This window comes from Bombus impatiens, unplaced genomic scaffold (genome assembly GCF_000188095.3).
Source record: "Bombus impatiens unplaced genomic scaffold, BIMP_2.2 scf_0452, whole genome shotgun sequence".
Classification (NCBI taxonomy): Eukaryota; Metazoa; Arthropoda; class Insecta; order Hymenoptera; family Apidae; genus Bombus; species Bombus impatiens.
In genome coordinates, this window is record NT_176871.1 from 1,330,790 (window position 1) to 1,342,448 (window position 11,659).

General features: G+C 36.6%; 3 protein-coding genes across 3 annotated transcripts; all 3 read right to left on the minus strand.

Moving 5' to 3' along the window:
* Positions 1-597: 597 nt before the first annotated feature.
* On the minus strand, positions 598-3,449 carry LOC100748098 (odorant receptor 9a-like). Its single transcript, XM_003490499.4, has 4 exons — positions 3,273-3,449; positions 2,266-2,740; positions 1,334-1,564; positions 598-1,232 (listed from the first exon to the last, which is right to left on the minus strand). Exons 1-4 carry the CDS (start codon positions 3,408-3,410, stop codon positions 892-894), a joined length of 1,185 nt encoding a protein of 394 aa, XP_003490547.1. The 5' UTR covers positions 3,411-3,449; the 3' UTR covers positions 598-891.
* A 531-nt stretch (positions 3,450-3,980) lies between these two features.
* On the minus strand, positions 3,981-7,769 carry LOC100741703 (odorant receptor 22c-like). The gene is made up of 4 exons (XM_003490528.3): positions 6,700-7,769; positions 5,708-6,037; positions 4,838-5,234; positions 3,981-4,492 (listed from the first exon to the last, which is right to left on the minus strand). Exons 1-4 carry the CDS (start codon positions 6,832-6,834, stop codon positions 4,152-4,154), a joined length of 1,203 nt encoding a protein of 400 aa, XP_003490576.1. The 5' UTR covers positions 6,835-7,769; the 3' UTR covers positions 3,981-4,151.
* Positions 7,770-8,629: 860 nt separating this feature from the next.
* On the minus strand, positions 8,630-11,413 carry LOC100748222 (odorant receptor 47a-like). The gene is made up of 4 exons (XM_033321460.1): positions 11,232-11,413; positions 9,931-10,405; positions 9,072-9,302; positions 8,630-8,970 (listed from the first exon to the last, which is right to left on the minus strand). The coding sequence occupies exons 1-4, from the start codon at positions 11,367-11,369 to the stop codon at positions 8,630-8,632; spliced, it is 1,185 nt and encodes a 394-aa protein (XP_033177351.1). The 5' UTR covers positions 11,370-11,413.
* Between the last annotated feature and the right edge of the window lie 246 nt (positions 11,414-11,659).

Here is an 11,659-nt window from a genome sequence, read left to right on the forward strand (position 1 = left end):
GTGTATATACTGATCCAATTCACTGTATACTTATGTGTAATATGTTATAGCATCCTTTGTGTGCAGGTACGTTTATGGAATTTTGAGAAAGAGAATATTTTGTTGCCCCTCCTCGTCGAATCACTTTCCCTGTACGAAGGATGTATTGAGGGTGGCGAAAGGAATACGTACCTGTCACTCCCAAATTGTCTTCACGTGTTCATCATTACTTTGACAACACTCTTATAGGAAGCTGATATCCTCGGTAACTCTTTGAACACGAATGTGTTCATCTGATGGAATTTTTCGCCTGGCAGGTGTTTTCGTGATTCATTGTCAGTACGCGGTTCTTTGCTAACTCTTGTCAAAGTTCATACCAGTGCGAATTGTAAGCGGCTTGCGTGATTTGTTCAAATAGAGACTCGACAGTATCGCCTGCGTAAACGTAAAGCTGCAGCTTTATAGGCAACTTCAGCATTAGGTCGACAGCTTTCAGTGCAAGACCGATGATGGTATGCGTGTTCAGGCAGACCAATAATAAGAAGCTTGATGCGATGATAAAGGTAATATACTAATTATATTTGGCTTTATGGCTAATTATTTCCGGGCTACTCAATGTAATAGAACGTAGTATAAGTTATATATTTCATCTTTTACGAGGAGCACCATTATTGTTTTCAGTGCGTTATCAAATCGTCCTACGTCACCTACCATAATTTAACAGTATTATGTATTTAAATATGTACGTACATATACATATACACAATTCATTATTTGTCATTGCACGAGATATTGACTATAACAGCCTAGTGAGAATCTGTTGCGCACATTCGATTAACTTAATACATTAAATATTTTATTGAGCTTTATTAGATAAATATAACTCTCTGGCATTTTATATTATACACAACCTCAAGCGTTTACCATAACTCGAAGAACTGAAAGATATGACATAGACGTTTTTATGATACTCATGTACGTTTCCATATTAACAACGAGGAATTGTCCTGCTCTCAGGAAAACTGGCTCTTGAGCTCTCATAATGACATAAATAATATCTTTTGCCACACTTTTCGGTATATCGTACCAGTTGCAGAAATACATCGAGTCAGCTATGCCTTCCATTTGACGCCTTAAATATTCGCCCACGTAACTGTATGCAAACAATTGTACCATGAGAGTGCTGAGTACTATAAATGTTTTTACAACCATGACGATGTTTCCCATGTTCAGAGCGAGAATGAACTGAAGTCCTAAAAACAGATGCATATCATTCCAATATATTGATCGTATTTAAATAAACTTTTGCCATCGGGCTTTGTGTCATTTTATCGAGTGAGGTAAGAATGTTCACCGCTTGTACAAATAAGTATACAACTCGTGAATAGTTGCATAACCAAGATGGAGCTGATGGTCTCGTTCAGCATATTGGCCAGGTTAATTAAGTAGATATGCCTCTTGGTTAATACGTTGAAGTGTTCCCTCGTTCTTTCGCTCTCGATTTTCAGTCTCTGGAAATCTAGTTTCAGAATTTCTACCTGACCGCACAGGTGAAAAGTGATACCGAAAAACAACGAATCGCTTCCTAATTTATATTTAAAAATAAATGAGTAAGATCCTTAGACTACCCTGAGCAAGTATCGGTATTTCAGCCTCTCAGAAGCCAGGCCAGTCAATTGCATTTGGCATACTGTTCTTAATTTAATTGTCCAAAGTGAATAATTTCTCTTCGACATTACAAAAGCGCAAATTCTTGGAACATAGAATACATTAAATGCACATTAATCACGTGTTGGACATGCATGAGACGAAACACACATTCAACGCGGAGTAAACTCACATTGAACATATATTACGGGCACGCTACATACACCTGACTAAACCTTCAGTTATTCTAATGTCGGCGGCCCATTTTTCGTACAAAGTATGATAAGAGAAATGGCGAATACAAATCGGGAGTCACGTTTTAACAGTTTAGTGTAATGTAAATAAAACAAAAAATTTCTTTCCATTTAAAAAAATGAAGTTGACCACATATTACGTACTGTTTGCTATAACATTCCCCTAGAAAGAAAGTATTAATTCCAGATTACGTGCCCCTGTAAGTCAATCGAGTTTCATCTAATGCTTTCTCTTTCTATCGTCAAAAGCAAAGCAATTGTAATGGCAAAGTACATTTTAACAAATGATGTTCGTACTTATCATTCATCGTTACATTTCAATTTATGGAGTTAACTAGCGTGGCTTCTGACAACCAGTAATTCGTAAGACACGATGGTACATTACCTAGATTTCCAGTGCTCGTGAATAGCAGCATCAAGTATTCTATGATGAAAACAATGAAGTATAAATTTTCCGGTATTTTTACAAGTGCTATTACATTTTCGGAAGGTATGGGATAGTCCGATGTACTTTCCTCCGTTACGTTAAGTATATCTTTCTCTTCCTCTTCAGCCAGCATAGGCACAGTTATGAAAAGAATCGAGCTGAAATACGCGAAAAATATCATACTGACACTAGTCACTCTGGCCATATAAGCGTGTTTTCGCACTATCACTCGTTTCTCTTCGTCCTGCAATTCGTGATAATCCTCGACCGCGGACGTAAAATTCGAAATAAGGGCAGCAGGCCGAATACGAAACCGTATAACCTTTGACGCTGCCAAACTGCCGCAGGTAATGAATACTAGACCGTCCAGATTTTTCTCGGCATCACTGTTGTCTAAGTACATCTCCGATTGCACGATCGTTATCATTAACAGCTACAAAAGAACGACAATCCTTAAACGTGCCAATTTCAGCTGTTCGGAAACCATATTCATTAAGTGCACAAATTGGAAAGTAAAAAGACCAACGAAGTTAGGAACTTTGACTATTTCAGTCTATCTTTAAATTCCTTGTTGTTTGCATAATTTCCTTGCCTTAAATTTTTCGGAAATGTTCTACTCTTGATTTATAGAAATATTTATTTCTCAGGAAAGAGAACAATAATGAGCACAAAGAGTGGTGCGAATCAATGCAGGCCTTTTTGAAAGTTCATTAGTACGTTCGGAGAAAAGTCAGTTGATAGAAATATGTATGTATGTATTTTCATAAAACACAGTTCAATTATGTAAAAATGAAAATATCACTTCAACTATTTTTTAAATAATCTTTGTGTATACTATGATATATAAAATTTAACTTCGTATAACTCTAGATCTAGTAATTCCACCTAATTGTCTACTCACTTTTGTTCTCGTGTGGATAACACACATGTTAACTTCGCATAGGATAATAGTATGAGTTTCATACCAGAAAAAAAGTCGCAATTATGGCGCGTATAGCGGAGAAGACATCGTAGTCTTGAAGAGGCCAAGTACCTACAGGCCATGACAAGATTTTCAACGGAGTCATCGCGTAAGCGAAATCCTTACTCGTCGACACCTTCATCCTGACAGGACGAAGATTGACAAATAACTCCACGCAATCGTGAACACCTTTCCTTCTTCCCACATGTTTACGAATTGTGTTTCTATTTCTTGGTTCATCTTTTATTCTTCTGTAATTGCTTTATTATCCACCGCCAGCAAGTTACCACTTCTACGTCAACTGTACATTTCCAAGAAAATTGTAATGGGAGAGGGGAGTTACTTCGTAGGTGAATGCTATATTGCTATGCTATTGTACGGGTAACACCGCGGTTTCCATCGAGCAGCACCACCCGTTTCAAAAATTGATCTGTATTTATAGATAATATCCAACTTATATGATAAATTCTTAAAAAGATCATACGTATTGAAAATTGGTCTGTATTATCAAAGACTATTCAACTTTCATAGCTAAATATCAGAATAGGGTTCCAGCGATATGTAAGGAAAGACGGAAAGAACGAAGATCTATTTTCTTATAGTAAGAAGATACCCTTTCTTCTAAGGAAAGTAGAAGAACTGAAACGAGTAAATTGCAATCGATTATTTTCAACTCAAACGATGGGACGTTCGTAATCAGTTTGTCTTAAAATTGCACTCTGGAAAAATTCTTATTTATTCACATACACTGATCCAAACCATTGTATACTCATGATTAATTAATTATAGCATGCTTCGTGCATAGGTATGTTTGTGAAGGTTTGAGTCTTAGATGTATCGAGGGTCGCGAAAGAAATACATAGCACTCGCGATCAAATGGTTTTCACGTGTCCATCATTACTTTCAGAACAGACAAATAGGAAGCTGATGACCTCAGAATTTCTTTGAATGTGAATATGTTCATCGAGAGGAATTTCCCAGCTGTCACGTGGTACGACCTGTGTCCGCGGTTGATTATCATCATCAAATCCCTTGCTACGTGTCCTCGAGGTTGATACCAAGGCGAATCGTACACGCCATGCGCTATCTCATTGGATCGAGACTCGAGAACGTCGCCTGCATACGCGTAAAGGTACAGCTGTATAAGTAACGTCACCATCAGAATGACGCTTTTCAATGCACCGACGTTGTCTCTCGTGGCCAGACAGACCAGGAACACGAAACCTGATATGATAATCAAAGTAACGTATTAATTACTCTTTGGTCTGTTTTTACATGAATTTGATCAAAATGACGCGATTTTTCATATTAATTTTATACATCTGTACCGGTGCATTGTTGGGATTTTTAATTACTTATAAAATACGTGGATTAGAGTTTGCATTTTGAATTTTGTATCGTTTCGTATATCTTCTAATTCGATTTTGTTGATACAGGTCTTATATTTTAATCGTCGGTATTGCTGTTGTGGACAGTGCATTGGATTGTCATATATGATACTATCAATTTCATATTACAGGGAAAATGAAGAAAATAGGTAAAAAGGAAGTAAAAATAGCATATGTTTACCTTCGACGCAAATTAACAAGGCGCTCATCAGTAGCTGTACGAGAATGATCATATTGAAGGTTTGCTCGAGATCATTGGCCAGCATCAGGAGCTGACAGTGTCGTTTCACGAGAAATCGAAGCCTTTTGTGGCAGCCAAATTGCTGCAGCTCGAACTTGTTAAAATTCATCTTGAGAACCTCGAACTGGCCACAGAGATGCATCGTTAAGCTGAAGAATAATCCATCGTTGGCGCAATGAGCAACCGCGTTGACGAAAATGTGCATTGCCTGCAATATCAATACGCAGATCCGCTGGAGCAGTGGTAGCGAGCCAAACACACAATAGCTTGCCAGGAAATAATTCATTTCCAAGGAACCTTTTAGATTTGCCGATGAATTCGCCGAGTTTTGGAACATCTGAAGAGAGGTAAGGCACGTTACAGTTAAAAAATTAGGAATCGATTGTTTTACGCGAAAAAATAATCTTCGTTTTGAAGTTTTGTATTTCTCTTATACGATGTACTTCTATATTACAAATATACAATCGAAATATACAATCATGCGGCCATTAGTATCAGGACATTAGCTAATATTTACAAATTCCATGTATTTCGTTGTTTTTATTTTTCAAGTATTTACATACATACAATATGTCTTACCGTGTAAGATACGAAATAGAGTAAATTTCATTGTAATTTCTTAATACGTGCAACGAGAAGGTGTCCTAATATTTATGGCTGTGTTTTTATACAGAGTGCACATGATGTCTAAGAACATAATAACATCCAAAGTGTTTATTGTAACAAACAGTGAATAATACGAATCTCTATTTAAATTCACTATCTGAGTTTTCATAAACATCCGCAGTCTAACGTGGAATTTAGTCGAACCTTGAACGGCAGAATCTCTCCAAAGGGCAATGCTTTGACGATGAAAGACAATCCAGAGGCATAACCGAGATACAGTATTGTCAATGAAACGATCCGTCCTCTTTTATAGTATTTTGTCATAATATCTTCATGACGAGAATCATCAACAGCCGACCAGTCCTTCAGAACTGAATTTATAAGAACGTAAGCGTGCTTCGAATTCCGGCGCATGATGAACAGTTTCGCGAGGCTGACGATGGAAGAAAGATCCATGACGAACGCATCCATCGTGTCGTCGATGTCGAGACAGTGACGATAAACTTCCAGAGACAGGCTGTAGATAGTACTGATCTAATTACGGAAAGGATTCCTAGGAAGATCTAGCCGATCTCTGATATTCGACGATTATTTACCATGCTTGGGCAAATTTTTGTTTAAACGAAGATACAAAAATAATGAATTATTTTTATTGTAGAAACAACATAAGGAAAGTAGTTTCATTTCATATGCGAAGGTTAAGGTAATCGTCTTCAAATAATTGTCTATCCTAATTGCTTCTTTTAAGTAAAGTGAGTTTCGTTTTAATGTTAATTTGCATTTCAAGCTTCTTGTTTCGAATATATTCAAGTTATGAATAATACAGACGATTCGTTTTATAATGAAATGACATTCGCTCTTGCAATTGTTTTAATTTGAGTCGTATGGCATTGTCCTCCGGCCGGTTCCGATAAACGACGCTCTATTGTTCGGTAGAATTTCGTTTAGATAAACCCCACTTATTCCAATTAAATTTTAATCAATGACCGATTAGACAGGGTTTCGCTATTTGAATCTACTAATTTGAACGTGAACGTGAATTCGAATTTGAATGTGAACAAAAAATCACAGATAGTAGAGAGAATCAGCGAACTCCTATTGTATAAACTATTTGTACCCAACAAGTTCATATAAATGAAGCTCAACTGTATTTAAATAATGCCCAAGCCTGCTCTTTACTACGTTTTCAAACTTACTTGCGTCATCATCGCGAAAATCCATCGACCGAAAGAGGATCCGTTTCTCGTGGGCCAAATACCAACTACTTTCAACAACGTCTCCTGCACTAGAAAATTCCGTACGTACTCCTCGATTGCTACCTTCTCGCGCATTTTTTTTAAAGCAGACTTTACTGTGAGGTATGCCTCTCAATGACACTCCTCTCTACTACTTTCGTTTATTTCGATTCGACGTATGATTTATCGTGGCGCGTACACGAAGACAGTCACGCCCACTTACGTGCATACGTTCTCTTCTTTGATCTATTATTCATGCATACGGCACTCAGGAGAGTTTGAACAAACCTATATTTTCATACAACAAAAAATGTAGAGAAACAAACCGAAATAAGATGGTAGAACAGATGGTAGAAGACTGTGGTTGCAACTGTTTCCGGAAGCTTTATGGTTTTCTCAAACATGAATACTATTAATTATTAAGGAAGCGGCGAATGAAGTCACAGACATGTCATGTTGTCTCCAAGAAATCAAAAGAGATCAAAGAATGTAGTTAATATAGAAAAACATTACGTGACATTGTAGAGCCGAGTATTCAAATTGCGTAATAGATATCGTGTATTGTTCATGAGAAATGAAGCGAGATAAAAGAACAACAGTAAAGATAATAGAGAAGAACATTTTGACATTGTAGAGCTTAGTGCATCGTAGCGAAAATCCTGTATTCCGCATCGAGCATCGGAGTTCATGAAGCAAGATGTAGTTGGAAATAAGAATTCTGATCTCTCAATGGTGTTTTTCAAGGTTAATAACACGCTTGTGTAACTAAACGTTACCGTATTTTTTAACGCAATCGAAACTGGAGAGAAGTTACTTCAACAGCTGTACGAGTGATTTAAGGGGTGAGTTATTAATCCTCTTGGCTGCCAGGTTTTTATCGAAATTGCGGGGAATGTAAAAGAAAGAATCGTGCTAGGTAGACAATTTACATTAATTCATTCGTTATCATGATGACATTGGTAAAGTTCGAAACAAAGTAAGATAGAATGCTTATGAATGCTTATCATAGAAAACATTTGTGTATGTTATGATTGTTATACGTGCGTGATTGCAGAAATTACAAGATATTTATTGAAAACATGTATTTACTAAGATATTAGTACAGCATAGATAGTCATCTTAAGCATAAAATAAATATATTTTGTGCATCTATATATTACGAGATTTGCATCAAACTTTGCCAATATAATCGTGAAAATCAAATCTCATTTCAGCATTAATGAAATTTCAGAATGTGGAAGTATAACACATAGTATAATGCATTCATAAAATGTTTGTATAAGCGTTAAAATACATAGTTTCGTGGCATTCTATGTGTGACGGGTACGAGTGTTAAGGCGTTGATAATAAAATTAAAATTATCGAAATCTTAGCACCTGACCGTACAATTTCGGACCTGTTACATAGTGCAGCATGCAGTGGAGATAATCGTTAATCGAAATGATCATTATTCGAATTTGATCTCATTATTCGATGATATCGTCAGTCTGTAAGTAAGTAATATAAATGTAAATAATACATTGTGTTTATATAACACAATAGTTGCAGCCATAGCGGTCACATTTTATTCATGTCTACTTTCTCGTTTCGTTGAACAGTCTCTAGATATTTGTTATTAAAAATCGAAGTTTGAAGACTACTCAAATCTTTGCCCTATGTCGGTAAAGTAGGTATGCGATAGAGTAGCCAATCCAGAACGCTACACACAAACGACGCTGCAATACCATCTATTGGTCATTGGGCGAAGTATCAATTGTAACAGTCTACTGAGACGATCTACTGCGCACATTCGGCTCCAAATCAATTTGATTTCAAATATTTGAAATGAATATTGAATAATCAAAAGTATAATATTTATTACTGTATTGTGCTTTATTGGACTAATACCACTTCAAGCATTTACCATTACTCGAAGCACTGAAAGGTACGACATCGAAGTTTTCAGAATACTCATGTACGTTTCCATGTTGACGGTGAAGAATTTGCCAGCGTTCAAGGAAACTGGATCTTGACTTCTCATAATGACATAAATAATATTTTTTGCTATACTTGTCGGTATATCGTACCAACTGCAGAAATACACCGAGTCACCGACGCCTTCCATTTGAAGCTTTAAATATTCGCCCACGTAGCTGTATGCAAACAATTGCACCAACAGAGTGCTTAGTACTATAAATGTTTTTATCGCCATGACGATGTTCCCAACGCTCAGATCGAGAATAAATTGAAATCCTAAAAACAGATGCAAATTATCCCAACATATTGATCGTATTTAAATAAACTTTTGCCATCAGGCTTCGTGTCATTTTATCGAGTGAGGTAAGAATGTTCACCGGTTGTACAAATAAGTATACAACTCGCGAATAGTTGCACGATTAAGATAGAGCTGATCGTCTCGTTTAGCATTTTGGCCAGGTTCAGTAAGTAGACATGCCTCTTGATTAATACGATGAAATGTTCCATGGCTCTTTCGTTCTCGTTGCCTAGTCTATTGAAATCTAGCTTTAGAATTTCCACTTGACCGCATAGATGAAAAGTGATGCCGAAGAACAACGAATCGCTACCTAATACATAATTTAAAGTAAATAAGCATGGTTCTTGAGCTATTTAGAGCAAATATGGGTACTCGAGCCTATCAGAAGCCAAACTTTTTGAACCAAGTTCTCGATATCATTTTTCAAACTGAATGATTAGTATTCAATATCTGAAGTTGTAGACACACCGCATACGCAAGAAGTACAAGTCCAACTGTGTAATTCTCTGATAATGTGCTTTCAGTTATTCTAATATTGGCGCTTCATATTTGATACCAAATGCAATGTCTATGTAAATAAAGTGGCGAAAGTTCTTGGCGTGTGGAGTTTCAATGGTTTGCCATAAAGGGATAATGTGAACGAAAGAAACATTTCATTCGACTTAAAAACATTGACCTTTATATTTTCTCCACACATTCACATACAAAAGGATTGTTAATACGGAGTTATGTATTCTACTATAATACGTGAAATCAAGCAAGTTCGTCTAATACCTCTTTTCTAATCGCTAGGGGCAAATAAGTTATAATCGTTAATTGCGATGAAAATTTTGACAAACAATGCTCATTCTTATCACTCTCGTTTACATTTCAATTTATGGAAACGATTGGTATGGCTTCTGACAGTGATGGATTCATTTGATATGAGAATTCATTACCTAAATTTCCAGTGCTTACTAATAGCCGCATCAGGCACTCTATGATAAAAACTATAAAGTATAAATTATCTGGCATTTTTATAAGTTCCATTACATATTCGGAAGGCATAGGGTAATCCGGTACACCTTCCTCCGTTACGTTAAATATATCTTCCTCTTCCACACCAGCTAGCACAGGCACAATCATGAAAAGAACCGTGGCAACATACGCGAAAATGATCACACTGCCAGATACCACTCTGCCCATATAAGCGTGCATCCTCATTATCGCCCGTTTCTCTTGATCTTCCAAATCGTTATAATCCTTGACTGCCGAGGTAAAATTCGAAATAAGTCCAGCTGGTCGAATACGAAACCACATAATCTTTGACACCGCCAAAATACCACAGGCAATTAATAGTAGGGCGTCAAGGTTTTTTTCGGCATCGCTTCTGTCGAAGTACATCTCCGTTTGCACGATCAGTAGCATTAATAGCTGTGAAAGAACGACAACTTTTAAACGTGTCAATTTCAGCTACTCAAAAGTCATTTTTTGACGCCGCATGCAGAGAAACGACTTTCGTTCGCATGATATCGCTAAGATCAGATCTCTGCCTTCGTATTTCTTAACTGGGAAAACGAAGAGAGGCATACGATGGTAGCGATGTTGCGCGGAAGAAAAGTTGCTCGTCTGCATTTGGGTTGGTTAAATTTACATATTGGAAAGTAAAGAGTGCGATGAAGAAATAAAAATGAGTTCTTTTAAATTTACCTTTTAATTTACTATTATTCACATAATTTCCTTCATACAAGGATTTATAGCAACAAGTCATTTGTCTTTCAAGAAGAACGTAAATAGCGCAGAGTAATAGTAAAATCGTAGAATTACTCGATTTCCAGAATGTTTATTAACACATTCGGGCAAAAGTAAATAGACAGGTAATGGAAACAAGTATTGTGGTAATTCGAAATATTCTACCGAAATGTCAAAGTGTTTTCCGAAACAATAACTCCAATCTTCCACCGAGTATTTAATTGACATTTAAAGTTTAGTTAAATATGCAACAAACCTTACAAAAGAAAAATCAAACGTCAATTTTGGTTCGTCAGATACGGCTTGTTTACACAAAAATATAAATATCACTTTTAATTATTTGTTAAATAATCTATGTATTATATGATATACAATAAAAAATAAAATGTAGCTGCATATATAACACTACAATTAGTTCCATTAGTTTGTCCACTTATTTATCTTCTTGATTCTGTATAACGAATTGCAAACGTATTCACATCGAAACGGTATCAAAAAAGTTTCATACCATAAGAAAGATCACTATGGTGCCACGCATAGCTGAGAAGATGTCGTAGTCTTGAAGAGGCCAGGTACCTACAGGCCACGACACAATCTTCAACGGAGTCATCGCGTAAGCGAAGTCTTTACGCGATGAGGCCTTCATCCTCGCAAGATGAAGATCGACGAACAGTTCCACGTTATCGTGAATACCATCCTACTCTTCCTTCCCGCATACAACAAATTATATCCCTATTCGTCGGTTGATCTTTTATTCTATTATAATTGCTCGATTATCCATCGTTCAGTAACTTACCATTTCTACGTTACCTGCGTATTTCGGAAAATTCAGTGGGGGAGGGAGGAGGCGATTGCTTCGTACGTAAATACTTTATTGCCAAGTTTCCGTACGAGTAATATCGCGTTTCCTGTCGTACAGAGCCATTCGTTTTGTAA

What these genes read in the sequence shown, in the direction of transcription:
- LOC100741703 (XM_003490528.3), bottom strand. Translation starts at nt 6,834, where the DNA reads ATGCGCGAGAAGGTAGCAATCGAGGAGTACGTACGGAATTTTCTAGTG. An exon ending in TTTTCGCGATGATGACGCAA is followed by an intron (nt 6,038 to 6,699) that starts GTAAGTTTGAAA and finishes TTCCGTAATTAG; the next exon opens with ATCAGTACTATCTACAGCCT. An exon ending in CTTGTTAATTTGCGTCGAAG is followed by an intron (nt 4,493 to 4,837) that starts GTAAACATATGC and finishes TTATCATATCAG; the next exon opens with GTTTCGTGTTCCTGGTCTGT.
- LOC100748098 (XM_003490499.4), bottom strand. Translation starts at nt 3,410, where the DNA reads ATGAAGGTGTCGACGAGTAAGGATTTCGCTTACGCGATGACTCCGTTG. An exon ending in TAATTGCGACTTTTTTTCTG is followed by an intron (nt 2,741 to 3,272) that starts GTATGAAACTCA and finishes GTTCTTTTGTAG; the next exon opens with CTGTTAATGATAACGATCGT. An exon ending in CACGAGCACTGGAAATCTAG is followed by an intron (nt 1,565 to 2,265) that starts GTAATGTACCAT and finishes AATATAAATTAG; the next exon opens with GAAGCGATTCGTTGTTTTTC.
- LOC100748222 (XM_033321460.1), bottom strand. Translation starts at nt 11,369, where the DNA reads ATGAAGGCCTCATCGCGTAAAGACTTCGCTTACGCGATGACTCCGTTG. An exon ending in CCATAGTGATCTTTCTTATG is followed by an intron (nt 10,406 to 11,231) that starts GTATGAAACTTT and finishes GTTCTTTCACAG; the next exon opens with CTATTAATGCTACTGATCGT. An exon ending in TATACTTATTTGTACAACCG is followed by an intron (nt 8,971 to 9,071) that starts GTGAACATTCTT and finishes ATCTGTTTTTAG; the next exon opens with GATTTCAATTTATTCTCGAT.